The sequence below is a fragment of the Squalius cephalus genome (assembly GCF_949319135.1).
Source record: "Squalius cephalus genome assembly, chromosome: 10".
NCBI lineage: Eukaryota > Metazoa > Chordata > Actinopteri > Cypriniformes > Leuciscidae > Squalius > Squalius cephalus.
Genome location: NC_137131.1, coordinates 14,212,244 through 14,238,935, shown reverse-complemented (window position 1 = coordinate 14,238,935; position 26,692 = coordinate 14,212,244). Strand labels below are relative to the sequence as shown.

General features: G+C 36.8%; 1 protein-coding gene across 9 annotated transcripts in view; it reads right to left on the bottom strand.

The window, feature by feature from the left end:
• The window catches only part of mast2 (microtubule associated serine/threonine kinase 2), a 135,194-nt gene that overhangs the window by 19,625 nt on the left and 88,877 nt on the right, over nucleotides 1-26,692 (bottom strand). For 4 of the 9 annotated variants that reach the window (XM_079882821.1, XM_079882822.1, XM_079882827.1 and 1 more), the window contains 5 exons: nucleotides 9,646-9,737; nucleotides 4,559-4,634; nucleotides 3,899-3,919; nucleotides 2,351-2,429; nucleotides 1,240-1,394 (listed from right to left, as the gene is read on the bottom strand). In XM_079882821.1, coding sequence (XP_079738947.1) covers nucleotides 1,240-1,394; nucleotides 2,351-2,429; nucleotides 3,899-3,919; nucleotides 4,559-4,634; nucleotides 9,646-9,737 — 423 coding nt within the window. Of the gene's footprint in view, nucleotides 1-1,239; nucleotides 1,395-2,350; nucleotides 2,430-3,898; nucleotides 3,920-4,558; nucleotides 4,635-9,645; nucleotides 9,738-22,592; nucleotides 22,789-26,692 lie in introns of those variants that run through there. The other 5 variants (XM_079882824.1, XM_079882829.1, XM_079882826.1 and 2 more) reach the window with 4 other exon arrangements.

Genomic DNA, 26,692 nt, shown 5'->3' with positions numbered 1-26,692 from the left:
CTTAAAAATAAACAGATTAGTGCTCTGTTCGAGGACAAGAAATGAAACCCAATGCAATATGATGAATGTTCAAAAGATGGCACCCACAGACTGTTTTTAAATGGGGTTGGATAAATATTTTTCGCTTTTAAACTGTGTGTGTGTGATTTAAGTTGGGTGAAAGTTGTAGGTTACAGTTTGAAAAAAGCACAATGTTGTGTTTTATTGCGAGTGTACACAAATATAAGTAAACACTTTACAGTTTGAATGATGTCCTGTATGAACAAAATGACGGAGTATGTTTTTATGTTTCCCCTGTTCGATCGCGCCCGCACCCCTCTCTCTCCCTCCCTCTCTCTCTCTCACACACACACACACACACACCCACACACCATATTCCAGCATTGCAATCTTGACATCGCAGCCTGTTCATGCCACTGAGCTTCAGAGCTAAGGCGATACTGTATATGTATTAATGTAGAATTAATTACATTAATTAATTTGCACGCGAGTTTGATTTATTTTTATACCGTGTATTCTCCGTGTATATTCATGCACCGAACCGTGACGCCCGTACCGTTTCGGTTCAATACGAATACATGTACCGTCCCACCCCTAATATATATTATATATATTTTGGATATTATTTTCATGACAACTATAGACATTTCTCCTCTATCATGCTCATCAACCATGACTGATCTGGACATTCAACCTCTGAGTTTTTTTGTTGTTGTTGTAATTTTCATTATTCTTAGTGGTGACTCCTATTACTCATTACAGTAATATTGTTTTTTTTTATTAAATCAGAATAAAGGCAGTAAAACAAATACTACATATAAAAATATAATTATTCTTTTACAGTAATATGATTTAGTTTTTTTTGCTTTACAGTAATGAGAATTGGTTGAAATAATGGAAATAAATTTACAATTTGCATTATTCTGGGGTTAAATATGACATGGGCATTTTATTGACAGGCAGAGAGAGGTATGAAGAAGATGTGAAGGCAGAGGAGTGAAGAGGCATCAATGTGAAGGGCACAAAGGCTGAATTATTTGTCTTCTACCTTAAAGGAGGGAGTTAAGAGTCTAGAGAATGAGGTGGCAGAGTCCTGTCAGATCTGAAGATTTGGCCTTTAAAAATGTGAGTGAGTGAGAGCCTGAGGGCCCAGCTGACATCACACACACTCACAATGTCAAGTTCACTTGAAAGGCAACTTTTGATTGCTGTGAAATGGGAATCTGTAAGTGTTTGTACCTGAGACTGCGGGAGCGCGGTCGCATGGCTGGCGATCTTCTCCCGTCCTCATCCGTGATGCTCTCCGAGCTGAAGTGTTTGGTGAGGAAATGCAGCTCGTCTGCAGTGGGCTGGAAGGGCAACTGGTGCAGCTTCTCCTGAGATGAACATGATGACTGTGAGAAGCAGAGAGGGAGGGATTACAAGGACAGAAGGCATTGCATAGGCTGCCCTGACTCTCAATCAACTGCATTTGTTTGCCGAAAAGTTGTTGATTGTTAGTCTTTGCAAATAAATTTTCCTCAAAATATTCAGGCCAAATGGGAAAAATACATTTATTTAACTATAATATATAGCTTTTTTATCTATTTTTTAAATAAATAAATAAATAAATAAATAATAAAATCATGAGAAAATGTCCAGGTTATATTTCAAGTTAAATAAATAAAAAATAAGTTACTAATTATATTTTGCATAAAGAAATTGGAACCTATTTTAGGACCATTAATTGCATTATGACATGATTACTTTAATACAAATATATGTATTAAACTATAAATTATAACTATATTACATGATGATAATTGCCATTAAAATATCATGACATAGCAAAAAATCTTAATGACCCTAACAATAGGCTTTACTTTCATTATAATATAATTTTTTTTATTTCTGGACATTTCTTAAGAGTTTTCTTAAGACATTTAGTTCAGTAGATTTTTTCCCCTTATGTTTTGAGTTGAATAAAATCTCTGCAGCCTTTAGAATAAAAATTTGGCCTGAACTAGAAAATGTATTTTCATCTTTCTACAGAGACTTTAATGGGGCTTGTGCGGTTTGAACTGATTCCCCAATGAAAGCAGCAGCCAGACTGAGTTACAGTCAATTTTCGGGGACAGAACTCTTTTGAAGTGAATGCATTGATATTAAGCTACTGGCTTTACTTCAGGCTAAGGGGACCTGCTTTGTGCCTAGAGTTTATCCCACTGTAGGGTCAATAGGATAAACCTTCCGGGCAAGTTAAGGCTTGGGATCAAATGCAATACCAAACAGTGAGGCATATATCTGGGGGTTGATACAACACGGAGGGACTACAGAAAGAACATGAGCACAAACACACACAGATACTCACAGAGACTGTTGAGCTGGGGGTGTTGGTTCCATAGCCAGACGACGGCAGAGAGGCGAGAGACCAGCGACGACCATCCGTCCTAAAAGTGTGGATGAGGGAAAGGTGAAAATCTGGTCTTGACAAATCACTGCTGATATTCTTGCAAGTATCAGGACCAGTAGAAATAAATAGCACAAGGAGCATTCAGACGAAAAACAATAAATCAGAGCAGAATAAAGCACCACAGATTAAAATGTCCACAAAAACTAACATTTGAACAATAAACAATGATTATGATTATTAAATTCAACTGTGCAACTAAATAAGGCTTGCATATGAGAGCCATTTAGCATCTGTGATAATGGCTAAGCTGCCCATACAGGAACTTACATTTATTTCAGATATGCATATGAAGCCTTTTCATGCATATCAAATAAATAGCACAGTGTGAATTCACCCTACATGGCATGATGCCTTTTAGCACACAACAGCAACACGTTGGTATATCATTCAAGCACATAAATCAATGATGAATGATATTAGGAATTTAGCAGAGAGTAAGTGTCCCTTTACTTGGACACAAGGAATTTTGCATAATCTATTTGACCCCTGATTACAATGTGCAAAACATACACAAGACATTAATGATTTTAATAATCACAGGTACAACTGTAGCAAATAAGACATTAAAAAATACAGAAACATTTAAAAGTTTGGGGTCAGTAAGATTTTTTTTTTTCAAGAAATTAATTTAGCAAGGATGCATTAAACTGATCAAATGTGACACTAAAGACATTGTTTAAGAAATGCAATGCTTATTAATCAAATAACCCTTCAATATGAAGAGTTGTTCATGTCAAGTTCAAATCAAATTCATGTAATGTTTGGTTTTCAAAAAAATATTAGGCAAAACAATGGTATTCAAGATTGATAACAAGAAGAATTTTGTTGGGCAGTAAATCAGCATATTAGAATGATTTCTGAAAAATCATGTGACACTGAAGACTGGAGTAATCGCTGTTGAAAATTCCCTTTTTGCTATAACAGGAATAAAATGCATATTAAAATATAAACAGTTATTTTAAATTGCAATAATCTTTCACAATATTACTGTTTTTTATGCAGAAACTTTCAAAAACATGAAAAATCTTACCAACCCACAACTTTTGAATGGCAGTGTACATCTTTAATTTAAATAATTTTGATATGAAAATATTGCACAAGAAAACATGTAGACAACATTTACCACGTTTACATCTTATATGTATAGAGAGCGAGAGATAGAGAGAGAGAGCGAGCGAGAGAGAATATTTATAATTTCATTTATGCCAAGAAACTTGTGGAATATTTTTGAAGATTGGATATCAGTTCTAAGCACACAGTCAAGCTGAATGAGTTGGGATGATTAATAATTTATCATTCCAATACATAAATTAAGTTGTCCGAGATGTTTTTAAACACATCTGACTGTCAGCTCTAATGAAATGGAAACATGATGTTTGGTGTAAACAGCCATGCTGAAAGCAGACACAGGAAATGATGTTGTAAGGGAAGCGGGGTAATTATTACCTGTCAGCCCTGTGTCCATGGCTGTATGGAAGAGAATACAGCATTAAAAAGAGATGCTACTGTGAAGGCATCTGATCTACTGTGCATCTTTTACTTTCTCATGACCTTCACTCACACTAGCAGATTCAGCTCTCCCTTACGTTAAATGTGGAATTTGTATACACCCGAATTGGATTCTTGTCTTTAAAGTTATTTTGTAACATTAGTGTGCTGTACTTTGTCCATTAGGTGGCACTGTTGGTCCATGAGCGATGTGGACTGGATGACTCAATGGTCTTTGCTCTATGGCTGACATTCAAACGAATCTTTTTAATTAAGCCTGGGGTCATCAGCTCTGTGTTCTCTCCCAGTAGTTAAAGCATTACCATCTTTTGCTGCTCAATTACCAATTCAGATTTACTCATTAACATTCGTGGTGTCATTATTCAGAGCCACAGTGAAGGATTACAAATGAATTGAAAGTGGGGTGCTTAATAACCAGCAGATGAGAGGCAAACTATGACAACAATATTTGCAAGAAGAGCAAAGAGATTTCTTGCTCAGTACTTGCTCAAACATGATAAAGACTGTAAAAAGTATTATAAGAACTTCCTCACAGAATGTGAAATATTTTACAAATAAATGTTTTGTTCTATAAGATGCTGATAAACTGTGACTCACCTGCGAGCTGGCACAAAAGAGAAGTGGGCCGCAGTGTTTGGGGAGAAATTGCGTGGACTGTCCAATGGGCTGGATCCTGAAAAAGACCAAAAACTTGACATTTAGGGAATTATTCACAACAATTAAGCTCAACTACCCATTATCAGGCAGACGGGTACAAATAACTGCTGGAAAAAAAGCACAGACTTTAAACCACTAGGAGGCATATCATGCCCATCATAAGTAAACATAATTGCCCTACGGTCCTTACCTCTTCTTTTCTGCTAAAATCATTCCCCTTTTATTCATCAAAGCCCTTTTAAGATAACAAAACCCTTTAGAAGAGTGGGCTTCTTATGTAGGCTGTGTTGAGACCAGAGGTACATGGATAAAACACACTTTGATCACAAGTCTTTTCTTTTCTCCTGCACAGCTCTCTGAGAATAGATTAGTGTGTAGAATGTGAAGCACTTACGGTGTTTAAGTGCTTTAGACAACAGGGCCCCTTCCACTAAAAATGCCTCAAGTAGAGTGATATTTCATAATGAGTGTTATAAAATGATTTGCAGACCATGCGCAAAGAATCCTTTATTGATTAACTGATCAGCTCCAATTCATATCCAGGCGCTTTTGCTAAAACATACTCTTTATCTCTATTCCAGTGATATTTAAATGGCAAGAAGATTTCATAGCCTGGGCTCACAGTATGGTATATTTTTAAGTCACAATTTAGGATAGATTACATAGAGCATAGTTTATAGATTAAGACATGCATAACTGCTATGACTAATATTACTAGAAAAAAAAGTGATCTAAAAACCACTATTCCTAGTCATGTGTGAATTAAGAAGCACAGATCCAGGCATCATCAATCAATCCAGTCAATGCGAGCAACGGGGTGCTTCTATCTGGACTGTCTGGTGCAGCTCGAGTCACAATCCCCCATGCATTAATCATGCATTAATGCATTCGTCAAGCGGCCTGTGCCAAATCTTAAATATTAATGAGAGCATAATTCTTTGTCAGGAAGTGACTGTAGGAACAGCTGCGCACAGCTGGACTGGGACACGGAGCAGTGTGGATCTGTCACGGAGATGCATTCATTTCAAGGAGAATCCCATCATGGAGAGTGTAGGAGAAGGCATAATGGTGTGCTACACAGCGAAACATCTGCTTATTTTTCATCACGAAAACTGTAGAGGATGAAGGGTTAGCTGAAGAGAAGCAGACTCTTTCTCATATGATACACAGCTGAGAGAAGAAAACTAATCAGCACCCTGTTGAATTACACATGCTACGTTCACACCACAGCTGGATGTGGTACGGATCAGTTTTCTGGATGATAGTGTGAAAATCGCAGAATCTTGTGTGAAAATCTTATTTTCATGTGTGGAAATAAACAGCATACTAACAGATTTTTAAAAATGTGACAGGAATAAATGCAACGTTTTCATCAATCTAACTCAACATCCTTCATAACCGCATGCTTAATTTATTTTGGATCATTCATAATATGAATGTATATATTGCACAATATTAAGTACTGCACAGAAAAATACAAAAATACAATTAAATAATATTATATATAGATCAAATATTATGACACTTTAAATATTAAAATACTAATGCTAATGAATAAACATATAGTAAATAAATGTTAATCAAATTCATAATAAATAATAATAATAATAAATGAAATCACATAAAATTATACAATAACATTATTGAATAAAAAAAAATCTTAAATATGAAATTAAGAGCTGGAATTTACAAAGGTTAAAAATCAGATGTTTTTTTTATCTTAATTTTTTTCACTGTTGTGATCAATTATGTTCTATACAGATCAATCTAATATGCTTACTGAAACAACAGCATCACAGTAGTAGTGAGTGCTTTCCAGCTCTTTCAGATCTATTTGTCTTAAGTGTAATGATTCACAAAGCACTGAGTGCAGTATTTAATTCTTGTGCTGCTGGTGACATAACCTGGCAAACAGCTTCCTGAAACAGACTGTAATGGGGTGCAGTGTAGCAGTGCATACATACCCCCTGTTGATTGTGCTCAGTTGAGTTTGAAATAATTTAGCCTCCGCCGCTTTTGTTGGCAGTCACATTAAAATGCTGCTAATGGCTTTGAAGTGCTTAAAATGAAGCAGCATTTGGGTTTATGTTCCCTTTTAGATTTAAATATTGCAAGCACACAACTGAGTGATGCAGCATGGATAAAAACAAACAATGTTTCCTCATGTGATTTATATCAGGACCGAGCACTTCAAAGCACAATATTAATATAAAAATCCTGAATCCTTTATTCTACAATGCTAGTGTGGTGACAAACTAAGCTTTTTGTTGTCTCTTTACACACTGTACTGTGTGTGCTGATGGTTTAATCCAGTAATTCAGTGAGAAGATGGAGTTGACAAGCCGAAGTCAATGATTAGGACTGCAGCACAGTATTTACCATTTTAAGAGCCCGGCTGAACAGTGTGAGCATGATCTGAGCGCTTTATGTGTGCTCATGACTGGAGATCAGTTATAAGCACACAATCAGTCATCTCCTTAATCTCTACACACACACGAGAGAGAGAGAGAGAGAGAGAGAGAGAGAGAGAGAGAGAGAGAGAGAGAGAGAGAGAGAGAGAGAGAGAGAGAGAGAGAGAGAGAGAGAGAGAGAGAGAGAGAGAGAGAGAGAGAGAGAGAGAGAGAGAGAGAGAGAGAGAGAGAGAGCTGACTTTGACAGCTGATCTCCTGCTGGCTTTGACAGCTGATCTCTCAATTTCTCTATCATGCTCAGGGGATACACCTACCGGAGCAGCAGCACCTTTACAAAGTGTTTTTTCACCAGCTCCAGCTTTATTAAAACATTAATGTGACAACTGCTGTGACACCAAGGCTCGAAACTGCAACCATTTTGGTCGCATATGCTACCCGAAAATAATTGTTGAGGTGCGACCCGTTTTAATTTCTCTACAAAACGTTCGCCAATTACTGCACAGAATGTGCCTGCTGTGAGCTGACACAGTGACCAATCCACTGTTCTATCACATAACCAACTAAACTTCATCTTCACGTTCTTAACTTTAAAGCAGATTAGGTTGGTTAATATTAGCCGTCAATCACTCCCTTTCACTGCGCTCCGCTGTCACGTGACAAGGAGCTAACTAGCGTGCAAAATGAAAAGAGCTGAAGAGAGAAGATAACAAGCACACTGCTACATATCTCATACCCAGCCCTTGATTCGTCTTGGTTAACTACTTCACTAAAACACTCCCTCCCACACTCCCAACATTTTAGGTGTGGTGCTCCTAACATTTTAGTATATATAAACATTTTAGTTGTGGTGCTCCTAAATTTTTGCTGGTGCTTCTAACTTTTTAAAGGTTGAGAGCACCAGTGCTACCAATTAAAAAAAGTTCATTTCGAGCCCTTTTGTTTTTATTAAATACTAAAACTCAAAGTGAAAGATTTTAATTAGTTTTATAATTATAAAACAATGGTACATTTATAAACAAACACTGATAAATGCTGAAAAAGGTTATTGTTCATAGTTAGTTCATAATAACTAGACTAATGAATTAATGTTAGCAAACTGATTGTAAGCAATAACTATCATATTTTTGGTGTTTGTGGTCACTGCCATGTTGAAAAAAAAATCAAGTTCCAATTTTATTAGTGGACTGAGAGGTTCTACTGCAGCACTCCCTGTATTTTGCACCATCCATTTTTCTTTCTGTTAATAAAATGGCCAGGTGCCCAAAGCAGGAAACTACCATCACTATAATTCACTGTAGATATGGTGTTTTGTGGCCTGTGTTAGATTTTGCACAAAGTAAATCATATCGTTTTTCAGTTAAAAGCTATATTCTTGGTTTCTTCTGACCACAAAATATCTTTCCTACATTATAAAAGGGTCACTATATGGTTATTACTGGCAAATCCCTGACGTCTTTCTTGACTAATGGCTTCTTTTGGCCACCCATAGATTCTTTCCTTGTGAAATATTCTTCTTAAGAATGCTTTTTTAGCTTACTTCATAGCAGTTCTTTGAAATTACAATTTAAATCATGATATTTTAACTGTTGGGTTACATAGAGTGCTGGCTATTTTAATGATCCTTCTAACACATCTAATGTCCAATTTTTGCCATTTGCGTACTCCTCATTTGCAATTATGTATAATGAAAATGTTTGCTTGCACTCATTGACACCACAAAGGCAACTGAGAATCACTCATATGAAAACATAAAACGATCTTCTCCTTACATAAACACTACTTTAGTTTGTGCGTATGTATAACACATGGATTTGATTATGCCTCATGTTTTACAGGTTAATAAAACATTTTTCAAACAAGAATGACATAATTCCGACAAGACAGAAGGCAAAAATCTTCCAATCCACAAGAAGGCATCCAGAGAAATTGCATTACAGAATGTCAACTGTCAATCTATTCATGATGCACATGAATTAGATGAGAAATCCCTGCGCCACATTTGAATTACTCCATGGCAAACTGAGATGGTTGCTATGGAGATATAATGTAATATTTTGTGAACAGCTGCCACACAGCTTTCCATTTTTATGTGACAAGATGAACAGCATGTGTGTCTTACTTGTTGTGTTTGTATAATTTGTATGGCTCTGGTCCAGACTCTAGTAAAGTGCCTACTGTCTTATGTGGCCAGCTACCTACTAAGACAAAATGCTAACAAAAAATAAACCTTGAAAATTACTGAAATGCTCTAAATAGGCATCAACTCTTACAGTTAAAGGATAACTTAACCTTAAAATAAAGTCAGTGTACCCCAACATGATACTAATAGCACAAACACACAGTATACACAAATATAGGGTGAAAAAGTTAATAAAATGCATTTCTAGTCAACATTTACTCTGTCCGCGCCATCATGGGTGCTTTTATATATATAAAAATATAATATATATATATAAAACAAACAAGTTATCTAATAAGGCAGCATATTGTTTCTGCCTATTGTTTGGAATATACTTTACATTGGGAACATAAAAAGGCCTAAACATGTATTTTTGGTAAACAGCTCAAAAGGGTTTAAAACACATGTCATAAGGAAGAGAGAGGTATATATTTTACCTGGGTGTCCGTGCAGTGGAGAATGGGGTCGAGGCAGAGTGGGAGAGGTGCTGGATGTCACTATCAAACTCTTTCTGTTGCTGGTCCGACAGCTGTAAAAAAGAACCAAAATACACTTATTCTCATACACTTATGCATAATAATGACTAAATAGACTCATTGCGCTATCGTGCCAAAACATTAATTAAGAGGACGATCTTTAGATCAAATAAATGTAAAAACAGACATTGTAAAGTATTGAGTTATGAGAGTATGCCCATTCAAAAAGATTACAGACAGCAAAGAACAGAATTGCTTCCCCTTTGAAATGGCAGTGGTGTCAGACAGTTACTCTCTTATTCAGGTCACACAAACCTGTCTCATTTTATGAGGCTGGGAGTGCACAGAATTATCTGTTCTTTTTTCGTCTAGCGTAAATGCTAAAAGCCTCCAGCTCAAGCTGACAGGGGGAAAAACAGCCACCTACAGCTCAAATGAACCTTGAGACCTCCAGCTAGGACTATACAGTCTTACGCTCCATTGAAGAGAGGAGAGATTTCAGAACCGCAAGATGGAGAGCAGTGTGGTGAAAAGTAAAGGATGAGTGCTCTTTAATTCGATGTGAGCAAAATATTGACACACACGGCAAACGATCAAAAAGGCAATCTATGAGAAAAATCACAGAGAAATCACGATACTGCTTTTCGCATCTACAATCCATTACACAACATTATAATGATGCACAGTTTTGAGTTTGAATGTGATGACATAAGCATGTGCTCCATGAAATATTGCCAAGACAGGGTATTTATTAGGCTATATTCTCTTAAGTGACTACACTAAGACAAATATGATCTCATACTGTAAGAGTCACGCAAAAAAGTAATCTTTCACTGAATAAACTCACAGAATCAGTCAGAATTGTTACAGAACGGCAAGTCATTACTTTCAGTAGTGTCTGACTTGAAATTATGTTTTGTGTAGTTAAGGTTGTGAAACTTAAACCAGTATAATAACTGTTTGTTCATTATAAAAAGATAAAATAAAAATAAATATAACCACTGAAAATATTTTCAAAAAAAAAAAATCTTTAAAACATTACAGCATACTTACATCCTGATCACCCTGTCGGGGTTTATTCTGCGATAGCAACCGGCTGGATATAAATTATTCCTTACATAATTATTGTTATATTTTTTTTATCTAACTCTTTACATATGAGCTGATTAAACAATAATAATTTAGTTAATTACAGTGACAATGAAGGAATAACTCACTATTTGTATAGACAATTAATATATTAACAATGTAGACACTACAATATATGAATTATGAATTAACTACAAACTAATAGTTTGCAAATTATTTTTAAGTAGCCTACTTTATTACTGAATACTTATACTACTGGTAAAGTGTTACCCATTATTCGAAGCAATTATTCATTATTCAAATGTCTTTAAAGTCTTTAAAATAAATGTCACTATTCTGTCATATAAATAACAAGTCAAAAACAAATACCCACCGGGTACGAGCGTTTATAGAAAACAGAAATCTGCACCACACACTGCAGGAGATTGTCCATAGCTGTGAGCTTTTCACACATTTTACAGTATGTTACTGCTGTTCTGTGACTTTTCAGACCATGACAATGACATTAAAAGTGTTTGGTAATTTTCTGGATAACTGCATGAATGCATCTTGGTCCAAACAGTGTTGCAGAAAGAGTAAGTATCACAGCAGAGACCTGCGCCACTTTCACAGTGGCAGCCATCACTCAGTGTGTAATGGAGGTTCAGAAGTGAGTTGAGTCACAGCAGGAGACATGGAGAGAAAGAGAAAGAGAGGGGTGGGATGAAGAAAAAAAGCGAGAAAGCAGGAGAAAATCGATGACTCACAAGCTAACGCTGGCACATTAATACTTAAAGAAAGGCCTTTCTTCTAAATTGCCTGATAAGAAAGGCTTTCCTTTGGTGCTGGCTTAAAGATTTTTTTTTTTTTTTTTTTGAGAATGATGTTAGGTAAAAGATCATCAGAAAAGCACTTTGATTTTGTCTGCCAAGATGTGCATGCTGACCGCAAAGTGCTTAAAAATGTTTACGATCAAGAAATCTCACATCTCCTACTCACAGAGGGGCTTATACTGCATCTATTTACTCTACAATAAAGATCTAACAGCAGCATGCTCTAAATAGAGCAGTCTGTTTGTGTCAAAGCAAGACCAAGCAACCTGCAATATTAATGTTTCTTCAATGGATTTATGTTGATATTAACAATGAAGACTTGTCCCATTTAATGACCTAATAAAACAGGGCTTAGTAGTCTTATCTAAAAGAGCGCTTACACTGACAGGGATCTGCAGCGACTCAAGTCATACATTTTCAATGAGAACTGGTAATTTTCAAAGACATGAGTGACAGTGGCCGTCGGCAAAAGGATCTGAGTGTCGATGTAAAAAAGGTTGAGAAAAAAAATCTCTATGCAAATAAAATCCAATAAAAAAAAAAAAGATTTTATCAATGTGCAATGTTTAACAATGCTACATATCTACATATAATTTCTAAGAAAAAAAATCGTATTCTTAAAGGGGTCATGGGATGCAAAATTCACTTTTATATGGTGTTTGCATATAAATGTGTCTTTGCAGTGTGTGGACAACCACCATACAATGAAAAAAATCTAAACACTCTCAATAATCAAGCCATTTGGATTTTCTGAGCAATGTGATGTCATATTGCTCATGCTCCGCCCACGACCACTGACGGACTGTCCCTTATTAGCATATTTCTTGTATTAGCATATTTTCCGTATTAGTATATTTACGCTCTCAGCCATTTGTATACTGTCCACCAAGGGAGCACTTTATGTGTCTTGTGTCGACACCCCCCATGGAAGAGAGGGGTGGGGTGAGCAGTTACTCATTATCATTTAAAGAGACATGCACCGAAACGGGTCGCTGTGAACAGAGCTGTTTTTGAGGAAGTAAAAGGGTGTTGTTTTATACAACCATTGAGGAATTTTAACCAAAGTATGTTACAAACTTTAAATAAAGACCCTAAAGAATCATACCAACTTGTGGAAAATGGACATCCGATGACCCCTTTAAAGTGTCATGAAATCCCCTATTTTAACAAGTATACATGGTCTGGTAAGCTCACAGTGCATTACACAAATACATATGTAATTGCATTTGTACTCAGCATGGAAAATATTTATCAATGTGCTGTGTTGTATTTTTAATAACTTTTGAGACTTATTTTGCTACATTTACATAAGCTGTTTAATTGGTTATATCAAGGAGCTCAGAAGAAGGGTTACACTCATAGCATTGATAGACTGTGTGTGTGTCAAAGACTCAGGGTCTATAGAAGAGAATTTATGCCATGAAACTCTTGCAAAGTGAAAAACACTGACTTGCGATTCATAAACACGTCTCTCAACTACTGTATGTGATCTCTCAGTTTGAAGCATCTGTCATAGAAAAGTGATGCATGCTGTCGTGAATCATTTAGTGACCCGCCTTCACATAAAACAGGGACGCACAGTCTCAGGAATAATTATGAGACACTGATGAGTCATAGATGTACAATAATGTGAGAAATTATGCAGATTTTAAACCTGGTAGACGACAAAGATTTTAAACCCAGAGACAAAAATATTGCAAAAAGCTCAAAATTGATCAGTTTTGAAATTCAGCTGAACAAATTCTTACATTGTATTTTAAAATGTACAACACAAACACAAGAAAATATAGTTTAGTGTTTCATGACCCTTTCAGGGCTTAACAATAAGGACTGATTGATGGCCCGGGGCCAGCGTGACACTCGCGGCCAGTTGACGGAACTGTCACTTGCCCGATCAGGCCAGTGCTGCATCTTCACAGAAGTTGATGATTTGCATATTTTTAAACCTTGACAATTTAAATATTCAAGTGCTCGTAGACGTGAAAGTACCCGCGTCTCTCAGTTTGGTACTCACGTCTCACAGCACGAGAATACTCTTTCAAGTCATCCTGAGCTTACACAGACATATTTACATAAAATTCTCAAAAATTGTAAACATAGTCAGTTATTAAGTCTTAAGTGAACGTAAATGTGAGATAATATGCATGTGTATATCGGATCCGTACAGCTCTTAAAGTGACAGCAATCTACTATTCCTGCAGCGGTCTTTTTTTATGTTAATCAAACAAAAGACAGAAGAAATAAAATCGTTCACTGCACTTGACTGAATAACTGTAATAATGGTTAATCTATATTTATACAGTGAAGACTATGCAGTGATATTTTACATTTGATTACTATTTCTGTACCTGAAAATATAGTTTAGACCTACATGAAAAACCTAAAAAAAACTGTTTAGTTCATTTGTAAATGTTTGTTCTGTTGTATTTATTTTGTCCATTTAATACTTAAGATACTTGTACCTTTTAAATCTTCTCTTGCAGGTTTTTTTTAAAATTCTTACCAGAGATACTTTCAATAAAGATATTTTTACTTTTACTCGAGAATGACTGTTACACAATGTCACAACAGCCACAACCTGTAAGTGCTGTCATGAAAGTTTAACGCAGCTGAACAACGGCCAAGATGTTAAAATTTCACATTGTTTATAGGTGAGTGTGTGGGTGGATATCGACATGAATTAGCAAAAATGAACAAAATTAAAGTGCATTTTGCCATAAATTGAGCTTGAATGTGAAACTCCAGGAGGCATGCTGTTGAAAAGAGCTGCACGTTCTCATTAAAACTTCATTCCATCAATAGAAAATAAAAGGGGGGGAAACATGGCAGCAAAACCCCCCCGGTGCAATTTACATGCTAATAACATGTGCAGCTGTGCAGGGTTCACGCATGCGAAAAGAAAGTTATCCCTTAATTACAGTAATTGGAGAGAGAATTGCTTCTAAACATCAAGAAATGTCAATTCTATTTGCGACCAAACTTGCTTGTTTTCATTTCCGTCTGAATTAATTTGCATTTGTTTGAATTAATTAAGCTTCTTTTGGACTTATTTGAGTGAAACCGGATTTGTTTTGGGCTGTTTTGAATGACATTATGTTTGGTAGAACTTGTTTAGGTTTGGATACAATTAGCCTAACGACTATGAACATGAAGTATATTTATGAATCTGGTGTCTCCAAGCTTGCGTCTATAGTTTTTGTTTTACCGTCTGTTTAATAACAAATGTTGTGCATTTGTTAATGCATCTTAGTGAATAGAGGCACTGCTTGTTTTAAATTTTTGCTAACTTTGCATCAGAAGGACATTGCATCTCTCTGAAAGTGGGTCACCTGAACTAAGCAAAAAATAATCCACTCACACACTCACTTATCCTGGATTAGATTGTACAAATACTCCAGTAAAAAGCTAACATATAAGAAAACACACTCATGCACACATAGCCTTAAGTATAAATCTTGAGGATGAGAGATGCTATAGTGAGATGTTTGTGAGAGACTGTCAGAGCTCTTCCACTCTATTCATCCGATCTTGATTATAGAAAAGCCAGATGAGACGCTATAATAGAGGGTCTTCATTCATGAGAAATTAGAGTCTTGGTAGATAACAGAAGGAAATTTCACTCCCCTACACTGCTGGGCAGGATAATGTCAGCTAAACTGCCTTTACTTTGCCCTGCACCCCAGGCAACAGAAAAACGCTGTGTCCAGACACATCCTGACAGTTTTCCAGCAACAAGTCTTAAATATGTCTTAAAATGTAGGCAACAACAAGTAGCCTAATTTTTCTGTTCTTGCTAAAAGCAAAAAAACATAATTACAGCCACAGCGTCTCTGCAGAGTGCTTAAATCAAATTTAAGACCTTTTTTTAAGACTTGCACAAATATGATTAATACAGTATGTCCATGCAGAACAAACCTACTTACAAACCTAAGAAGAAAGAAAGAATGACAGATAGAAAGAAACGCATAATGTTGGACCTTTAATTATAAATAAGCCAGAATTACACACTCTTACAACCATCTACAACATGTAACAATATAAACACCATAATGTAGACACTGTCATAATTTATCAACAGTAAATCTTAAGCAATCCCTTTTTGCATATATGCTTGGTATTCATTATTTGTGAACTGTTTTGAAACCGCAAGCATGTAGCCTAGAACGTGCAACAGCACCGCGTTTTGACTTGAACATGTAGTGCATAAATTTATTTGATTCAATCACAGCATTTATAAGTTTAATAATTAAGTTTAATAAGATGTGTTTTATACGTTTAAAATATAAAGACTTTTAATTACCTGAAATTTCATTAAAAATAATTTAACACATTTTAAGACTGTTTGAGGACCAATGGGGACCCTGAAGCCAATCAAAATCTATTTGCTGCTAAAGTTATGTGGAGATTTCACTGTGAGTGGAACAGAAATCAATGACTTACAAAATGTCTTGTCGGATAGATAGGAGACAAACTTGGATTTTACATAGAAGAGATGGCATTTATCACTTGCCGCTTTATCACATTGTGACAGTGTTATTTCACATCTACACATAAAAGCATTGAGGAATATGAATTAAATTCCCTGTGAAACGACAGGTGTTTAAATGTTATTCTAATTGCATTGAATTCTAAACACACCTAAGTATGTAAACAGATATGCATCAACAGATGGTATGCACAAACAAAATAAAAATAACATAAAATATAAATATAAAACATTATTAAAGACAAGTAAACGGTCTATAATAAAATAGGAACAAATAATCAAACTACAAGCAATAGCACAAATAAAAAATAGAACAAAGATACAAATAAAATAAACAATGCAGGTTTTTCAGGTAGGCTAGATCTCAGTATGTTAGAAACAGATTAGGTAGAATAGGTACAGAAATTGAATAAGTAATCAAATGTAAAATAACACTGCAAAGTCTTCACTGTATAAATTAAATATAGATTCATCCTTACAAAAGTTATTCAGTCAAGAGCAGTGACTGATTTTTGTTGTTTGATTAACATTAAAAACATAGACAGCAGCAAGATTATAGGCTGTTGTCACTTTAAGACAATGCACGGACACAATCTACTGATAGTGTTACACATGAAGGGCCCTATCTTGCACCCAGCGCAATTGACTTTGTACACCGACGCATGTATCATTCCTATTTTGCACCCGCGCACAGCGGACTTTTCCCTCCACAGATGCATGTCGGTTAACTAAGAAATACACTTGCGCTCCCCGGGGCGGTTCAGCGCAAAGAGGAGGCGTGTTCCGGCGCAAACGTTCCCTCATGCTATTTTGCAGGTTTAGAAAACAATTCCGCCACTGATTGAAAACAACTAGTGGCGCGTTGCGCATGTTATTCATATGCTATTTTAAGGGCGCATGCTTGGTCATAATCAATGTAGCGTGTGCACAATGCGCATACACTTTGCTTATCTCATCTACACACAGACGCAGCAGGTTTCATTTTTGCAAATCATAGCCTACATTATTACGATAGATAGATAGATAGATAGATAGATAGATAGATAGATAGATAGATAGATAGATAGATAGATAGATAGATAGATAGATAGATAGATAGATAGATAGATAGACAGTTTATTATAAAAGCATACATCTAGCTTACACATTTACCCAAATTATCATACGCTTGTTTAACCAAAGTTAATTTGGGTGTGTTTCTCCAACCTCAACGTCCCTGACGAGAACGTCGGTCTCCTCGGCTGTGAACCGCTGCTGGCGTGCGTCTGGAAAATCCGCTGTTATAATAGGACTCCGCTATAGAACAAGCGCGCCTGCTCTTAAAGGGAATGTGAGATGTCGCTCTGATTGGTTTATTTCACGTTACGCCCAAACCACACCTATGAATAATGAAGCTACTTCAGACCAACCCATTTTAGATTTGCGTCGGGCGCAAGAGTCATTTATCCCGCCGGTATAATAGCAACAGCGCCCAAGATCCGCCCACAAAGTTACTTGCGTTTTGCGCTTGATACTTGCGTTTCAGATCGTTAAAATAGGGCCCGAAGTGTCTTTCTTGACTGTTTAGTTTACGTTCACTTAATGGGATAGTTTTTCCAAACCTGTATGAGTTTCTTTCTAATGTTGAACACAAAAAAAGATATTTGTTAGTCACCTAATGTGAAATTTGGTTGCATATGCAAGTGATTTACTTGCATTGTAGAAGTTTTAGATTAGGTATGCACAATATATATATATATATATATATATATATATATATATATATAATTGAAATAATGCAAATGTTCATATCGCGATATGTATTTTGCAACGGCTTGTGATAACTGCATGATTTTAATACTCCAAAAAAAATAAAATCACAAAAAGTCCAAGTTTTAGGACAGACAGCAGAGAGTAGACTGGACACATGACTGTTACAGACACGTGCAATGTTTAATGTTATTAAATGCAATAAGTAAAGTACTCACGCACACAGAAAACCCAAATACACACAAAATTATGTCAAAATGGCTGTCTTGCTGAGTATTCACATAAACACAATCAGTTAAGTCTTAAATGGACTAAACAGTCGAGAAAGAAAGCAAATGTGTAACAATATACTGGATTCGACAGCAGCCTAATAAACCTGTTTCTTTCTGTGTGCTTAATGTTAAATAAACAACAAAAGACAATGAGAAACTCACTCACTGCTCATGACTGAATAACTTTTGTATCTTTAATAAGAATCAGTATTTAATTCATACAGTGAAGACTAAGCAGTGTTTTATTTTTACATTTATTCAATTTCTGTTGTCAAATAAACCTAATTTAGTCCTACCTGAAACCCTAAACCCTCACATATTGCATTTGTCTTCAATATCGTGCAGCCCTAGTTAAAATATATACAATATATATATTTAAAAAAAAAAATCAGCTAGTTAGCATTTCAAAGGATTATCCACCTTATATACTGAAGAAAACAGAGTGGTTTTCGGGCTAGGGCTCATACTGCGAAACGTCATGAGCTGAATGGTATAATTGCCATGAGCACATGCAACGAGCCAATTAATACTGAACACTGCAATTATGAGCAAACACCTGCTAACCTAGCGCTCCACCCCCCTCAACACTGTGGACAGGTTGAGAGGGGGAAAATGATCAAATAAACAAATGCATTGCCTCTTTTATAACAAGCTTGACCCGATTTGAGGTTTGGCAAGCGTAATATAATGGAAACAATGGGAATAGCATGTTTCAAGAGATGCAAAAGGGTCGGACAGAATCAATGCTGGCCAGAAAGCCAATTACGACACTGATCGTTTCTGCCTTGAGTTTCCTTCCTGTAATCAAGGTACTATCAATATTGTGCACAGTCATTTTCATTTTAAATTAGACCAATTTTCTTCTCGAAAGATGGGAATATGGTGGCCCCAAAGCTGCCACATGTATACTTATTACATTGCCTGTAGCTTTTCCTATGTGGATAATTAAAATGCATACAACCATCAACCACTGTCTGAAATACAATGAATCAATGACTGAGACCTGCTCAGATGTGCCTATGAAGGCTTTCCACAGGCTAAGTGGCTATATTCAATGCAGAAAATTATGAAAAAGAGAAAGAGAGAAATCAATCGAGCAATGTATATCATCAAGGAAGAGGACAATTTAACAGTCTGAACAATCTGAAATTGGTCCTGCTGAATGTTTCATGAGATTCAAAGACCTGTCATGTGGAGTGACTATAATGAGAATGCTGATGGGAGCCTGAACGATATGAAGAAACAGAGGAAGAGATAGAATGATGAAGAGAAAATAAGAAAGTTTAAAGAGAGATAAAGTTAAAGATTTAGTTATTACATCCCAAAGTAGCTGTGACAGCATCACATGGGCTCAAAAACGTACTGTTGAGAGGCAGCGTGAACATTCTGCTTGACTTTTCATTTCTTTACATTTCCACTGTAACATGTAACATGTTACACAGACCACATCAAGACATGATACCTCTGGGAAATTCCATAGTGGAGTCATGTGAGCTGATGCATGTTGACAAGTGAGGTGTCAAGACTGCAGCTAGTTCGGCATCACCCCAGAGACAGAGGAAGAGGAGACTGGTGAGTTCTAATAGCTTCTCACACACACACGTGCACACGCAAGAACGTTTGTGTGAGCGGTCAAATCCACTTCTTGGTCAAAATGTTTGTGTTAGCAGAAAAATGTATGTGAACAGTTTTTTTCTTGTGGTTGTAAACAGGCAAATTGGGAGCATGTGAATACACTGCTGTTCAACAGAGGGTTTAGAAAGATTTTTGTTTAATGTTTTTAAAAAGAAGTCTCTCATGCTTACCACGGCTGCATATATTTAATAAAAATTACAGTAAAAACTGTGATATTGTAAAATAGTATTGACATTTTAAATAACTGCTTCTATTTTAACATTTAACAATTTTTTTAGGAGCTATTACTCCTATCAGTGTCACAGGATTTTTCAGAAATCATTCATTATTCTGGTAACACTTTACAATAAGGTTTATTAGTAAACATTAGTTAACACCTGGGTGTGCTCCTTGATACCAATCTTTCATTTGAAAGCCACGTTTCTAGCATCTGTAAAACCGCATTCTTCCATCTTAAAAAATATCTAAATTACGACATATGCTTTCAATGAAAAATGCAGAACAGTTAGTTCATGCGTTCATGACCTCAAGGCTAGATTATTGTAATGCTCTACTGGGTGGTTGCCCTGCACGCATAATAAGCAAAGTCCAGTTGGTCCAAAACGCAGCAGCTCGAGTTCTTACTAGAACCAGAAAGTATGACCATATTAGTCCCGTTCTGTCAACACTGCATTGGCTCCCTATTAAACATCGTATAAATTTTAAAATATTGCTGACTACTTACATAGCACTAAATGGTTTAGCTCCGCAGTACTTGAGCGAGCTCTTAATGCATTACAGTACTTCAAATCTACTGCGATCTCAAAATTCTGGCCAGTTGATAATACCTAGAATATCAAAATCAACTGCAGGCGGTAGATCATTCTCCTATTTAGCACCTAAACTTTGGAACAGTCTTCCTAACATTGTCCGGGAAGCAGACACACTCTGTCAGGTTAAATCTAGACTAAAAACGCATCTCTTTTACCTGGCATTCATATAGAACATTATACATTTCTATTATTCAAATCAGTTAAATGATTATTAGGCTGCATAGATTAGGTCAGCCGGAACCGGGGACACTTCCTATAACACCTGATGTACTCGTTACATCAAAAGAAGTATGGCATCTACGCTAATGTTAGTCTTTCTGTTTATTCCGAGGTTTACTGAAGTCAGCCGGATCCGGGCCGTATCCAGATCAGATGGTGGACCTGCGTCTGGACCCATCCATGACGCATCCCTGAGGTGCCAGGCTCATCAGCCCTGTGAAGGCCTCATTGACACGACAGCCATCAGCACTGATCCTCAACAAACTCGTCTCCATACCGGCGTGATGACTCCGACTTCCAACCCGATGGAACTGGACAAATATTCTGAATGTTCTGATCCAATCTGACTTCTGACCTGTAATGCTGCCTGAATCATAATCATACACTGTTCGTTCATTGGCCAGAGGAGAACTGGCCCCGACTGAGCCTGGATTCTCCCAAGGTTTTTTTTTCTCCATTCTGTCACCTGATGGAGTTTTGGTTCCTTGCCACTGTTGCCTTGGCTTTTGGCTTGCTTAGTTGGGGACATTTAATATTCAACAATATTATTGATCTGCCTTACTTAAGGTGGACGATGACGCAATTTTCTTCTAGAAACAAACTTTGTTGTATTATTTTCATGTTATCACTGTGAAGCTGCTTTGATACAATCTGTATTGTAAAAAGCGCTATATAAAAAAAGGTGACTTAACTTGACTTGACATGAACTAAGAATGAACAATACTTCCACAGCATTTTATTAATCTTTGTTAATATTCATTTCAACATTAACTAATGTTATTAAAATCAAAGGCTGTATTGGTTAACATTAACATTAGGTAATGCACTGTGAACTAACATGAACAAAAAATGAACAATTGTTATTGCTCATGGTTAGTTCAGGAATCATCTCTCATCAATCATTTGAAACAGAAATCTTTTGTAACATTAATAATGTCTTTACTGTCACTTTTGATCAATGCATCCTTGTAGAATAAAGGTACGCCTGGTAAAGTATGGCAGTATAAATGGCAAGTCTATATCATTTTCAAAATGTATTCTCTGCTATAGGAAATTCTGATTGCTTAGAAAGTAACAAGACACCTCTCGTGTATAAGATACATGATTCAAAGTCTCATTCATCCTTTCATACATCATTCACACCATGACTCTATACAGCACACAGTGCACTGCTCCAACCTCATGGCCACTGAATGAATCAGACATTTAGCATCATTATGAGAATGACCCTACTTCACAGAGATAGATGAAGAGCGGAAAGAAGCAGATCACTCTACAACAGTCTCAGCTCTGTTGCTATGCAAGCACTGTGCCCTCCCCTATATCTGTCTCTCCAGGCTACTGGAAGACAGCAAGAACACAAGCAGGGAAGGATGGAAAGCAATTATAGGTGATCTCTATCTAAGTCAACCACACATTTGAGCACATCTGCGCGCAAGTTCACTCTGTCATGGTAGGTCAGAGCAGAACTTCCCAGTCTCAAGCATCATTTTATGAAAGACCAACTTTGCTCGCCTGCGTGTTTGCGTGCATGTCTGGCCACGTCATAATTTGCACTCCTGGCTGACGGGCGGTCGTTACTTTTACGCACATTGACCAAGAGGAAGGAACATTGTACGATGTGCATGTAGAGTGGCTGAAATGAGCGTGACCACCAGAATACACAACAACAACAGTGAGAAAAATCACAGAGCACACAAACATAAGCAAAACCACAAGACTGCCTGCAGCATGCCATCCATTACAGCTCATATGACTAAAAAAACAAGTTGACTAACATGATAAGAACAAACAGAAAGAACAGAGATAGAAAAAAGAAAATGGAGAGCTGTACCTCTTGGATCGGCGGAGCATGCTTCTCTCCGGCATAGAGAAATTGGAGAGAACGGTCCAGAAGGAGTCAGACATGATATCGGTGCACTAACATGGCTGTCATCCAAAGATCAAATGTCATAAAGCGGCAGAGAAGGAAGAACAGCTGGCTAAATGAGCAGGCTTTCTATCTGATAGCAAGCACTAGATGATGTTCCTACAGCTGCTGCTGCCGGCAACCTGTGACACAACTAAAGCTATCGTGAGATGCTGTCATGTGCTTTTTCTCTCTCTCTCTCCTCAACACCCTCCACTCCTCTCTCTCTCTCTCTCTCAAATACACAGCAGCACATGTATAAAGATGCAGCCAACTCTAAATACAACCTCCAGATTACCTCCAGAAGAGTCAGAGTGTGAGAGACTGCTAGTAAAACTAGACATTTTGAGAGAAATAGTGAAACATTTTAATGCTAGATGCTCTGTCAACCAGAAATGGCTGAATCCGACAAGAGTATTCAAGTACCGAGCATCCCTGGAGAAAGTGACGGGATTGAAGTGAAATGACAGGGGATTAAAGTGCACACACACGCACACACATATGCAGGATTATTCGGTCAAATGGTACAAGCATAAATGAGATTTTCTGTGCGTTCCAAACTGTTCAGTCATTAGTCCAGCAGGTCAATAGCCTGGTAATACCAGACTCTGCTACTTCGCTTTGCTTCGTAGAGAGAGTCTGGAGTTCCGTAATAGAAAAATGTTTTCTTTACCGCCTGGGGGCGCTAGTCTGAAGCTTAAAATCATTGGTTACCCGTAAGCCAATCACATAACGTTTGGTTATGGCGTGTGTTATGCGCATGCTCAGCCGCATCTAACTTCCACTGTAAACACATGTATGATGCGAAAACAAATCCATCGAGCGAAATACCGGAGTGAACATGGCTGTGAACGACTTTTGCAGATTATGTGAAGTAAATCTACGCACCTCTGTTCGTTAATTGGCCGGCTGTTTTCAGGCCGGAGGAAAACGGAAAGCTATGACGCGGTCTCAGACTGAGTACAGAAGCGAAATGAAATTGAGTGGAAGTACGAAGTCTGACATAGTCAGGCTAGCAGGTCAAAGGACTCAACTCAAAAAAGTGAAAAATGAGGAATCAAAAAGATAAACAAGGCTGTTTTGAATCATATTTGTTTTGCAGTTTTGCAGCAGGCTAGATGCAGACAGGCATGGGAGCACTGTGTCACCTTGAGCTGACCGACACCATGGGCTCAGTTGCTTCGAGACACACATCAAAGAACAAACAGCTACTGTAGGGGGAGAAAACATCTCCACCCAACACCGGTGGAGGCAGGCAGTAGACAGTGCTAACATTGTATAAATGAGGGCGTTTTCACTGTGGAAGCAGGGTATTTTTTTGGCTTCCTCAATAAATACAAATTGAAAGAGAAAATTACAGTGTGCAAACACAAAACAAAAACACAAAAAACAAATAGGCTACTACAAACTTTTTGAGAAAAATTCTATAGTCCAAAAGTGGCTCCAAATGATTAAAGGGTTATTAGTTCATCCCAAAAATGAAAATTCTGGTATCCTCATGTTGTTCCAAACCAATAAGACTTTCGTTCATCTTCGGAAAGCAAATGAATATATAATAAAAATAAAAGAATAAAGATAAGATAAAGATAATAAAATCTGTCCCTCCATTGACAGGTAAGCAACTACCTTTTTGACGCTTCAAAAAGTTCATAAAAGAGATTGTAAAACGAATCAATTGTTTCGCCTTTTTTTAAACCATATACAGTATATACATACATAAAGTTATATTTAGTTTCACAGCTCAGGGTGTCCCTTGTCTGTGGCCTGTAATGCAAAAATGCAAAAATGAAAATCAATAAATATTGGCTAATACTAATATGGGCATCAAAATGTAGTTTATCTGTAATGTTACATTTACATTTTTAGAACTTCATTATAGTTCTATTGTATATCTATGGTTGATCAGTAGATAACAATGAGGATATTATTCGAACGGACCAGAGTCAGTCGATCATAACTGAATTTGGGTTAATTTAATTTGCTGATATTGGGCAGCTAGTCAGAGTATCACAAGAGAGAACAAGTCTAGACAAAACAAAAAGGAGCTTTCATTCACATAAAAAAGTGGAATTAAGTGTGATGTGCAGTGAGATGAAAGACCCAATGATGGAGAAAAGGAATAAGCAACAGTCTTTGGAACAGTTCTCTGCCTTTCTCTTGAATGTCCTGTTGAGTTGAGCTCTTAAAGGTTTTAAGACTTGATTTCCTGCAGCTTCACTGTTGGTCTAAACCTGTGGGGAACTGTAGAAAATAGCCTTTCCACTCATACGATAGCATCTTTTAGAAATGGGAAATGATGCCTGGTCAAGCCAATACACATGGGAAATGAGGCTTCACAGGAAAGGAAAATTATTTTGTACACTTTCTATTATTGTGATCATGATCAATAGAGGATGGACAGCACAAAGTAAGGAAAGAAAATAGCTGCCTTTAAAAAATAAAAGCAGACTGTAGTGATTTCCTCAAGCTATACTGAATGTGAATGGAGTTTCCACACGGCTCCTGATCACTGTGCCCCCTAAATAACCTAAAATGAGTCCTTTACTACTTACAATGCAAAAAAAAAACTACAAAAAAACAACACACATTGTGTTCCAACATTGTGAACGCAGATATTCTTAACCCACAGGCTGAAGACACCCCGATAGCAGACTGTGCTCAGCAATTTGTCATCAAACAAGAGATCAGTGATGGATCAAGGTGAACACACAAACACTTGTAGTCAAATGGGAGAGAACATGGAGTTCTGACATTCCAGAGCAACTCATTAGTGCAGAATCACTCTCATTCTGCTCCACAGGCATTCAACACACACACACACACACACACACACACACACACACACACACACACACACACACACACACACACACACACACACACACACACACACACACACACACACACACACACACACACACACACACACACACTTGAGTTAATGAGCAGGGCATAAACAAACCATATCAAAGCTTATTGGCACCATATTAATCTGCACAATAAGGCTGGGCGATAACACACAAAAAAAATCACTACAGTTCAAAAGTTTGGGGTAAATAAGATTTATATTTAAGAAATGAATACTTTTATTCAACAAGGACTGCAAGTAAATGCCTAACATTATTACAGAAAACTTCTATTTCAGTTCTTTTGAACTTTCTATTCATCAAAGATGAAAAAATCTTTGTAATCTTGTAAAAATGTATCAGGGTTTCCACAAAAATATTAAGCAGCACAACTGTTTTCAACATTGATAATAATAAGAGATGTTTTGTGAGCACAATTTCTGAAGGATCACATGAGACTAGCTATGTTTCCATCCAAAGTTGGGAATTTAACTTAGCCGCAAAATTGGAATATCACATAAAACATAAAGCAGCATTTACATCCCATCCCACAAAAAAATGTCACTTCCTGGGAAATTGGTGCAAAATATCAGTTAAAAAAGATGCTGCAATCGAAGAAGCCACTGTGGCTCTTTATTACTACATCATAAATGACTTGCATCTCAGAGCACACAGCCGAAACGCAATAAACATGTTATCTTCAACACGTTCGGGTGCCTGGCGTTTGAGAAAGCAATCATGTGAGACACTTCTGGAAGGGAATACAACCAAGTCATTTTGATGACAGACTTTAGCTCAGGCATTTCAGAATGATCAAACCAACATTTGAGATGCTGTGCAATGAAATTGGTCCGCTGGTTAGTCCAGTTATCCAATCGCATCCACTGTTGAAGCAAAGTCAGTTTACACACAAAGAAAAGTTTAAGCTTTTAAAAAATATAATGTTTAATAAACTTATAATGTAAAATTGAATTTACAGACTGAAACACTTTTTGTGCTGTTTTCTAAGGGTTTGGACTTAAATAATAAAGAGAAAAAACCCTTAACCTTTTCACTGGCATTTTGTTTTAATATTTCACAGATATTGTATGATGTATCATTACAGGATTGTCTAGCAATAGATATCGATTATCGCAGAATTGCTGTATCATGATATTATCTATAGCCATGTATCTTGTA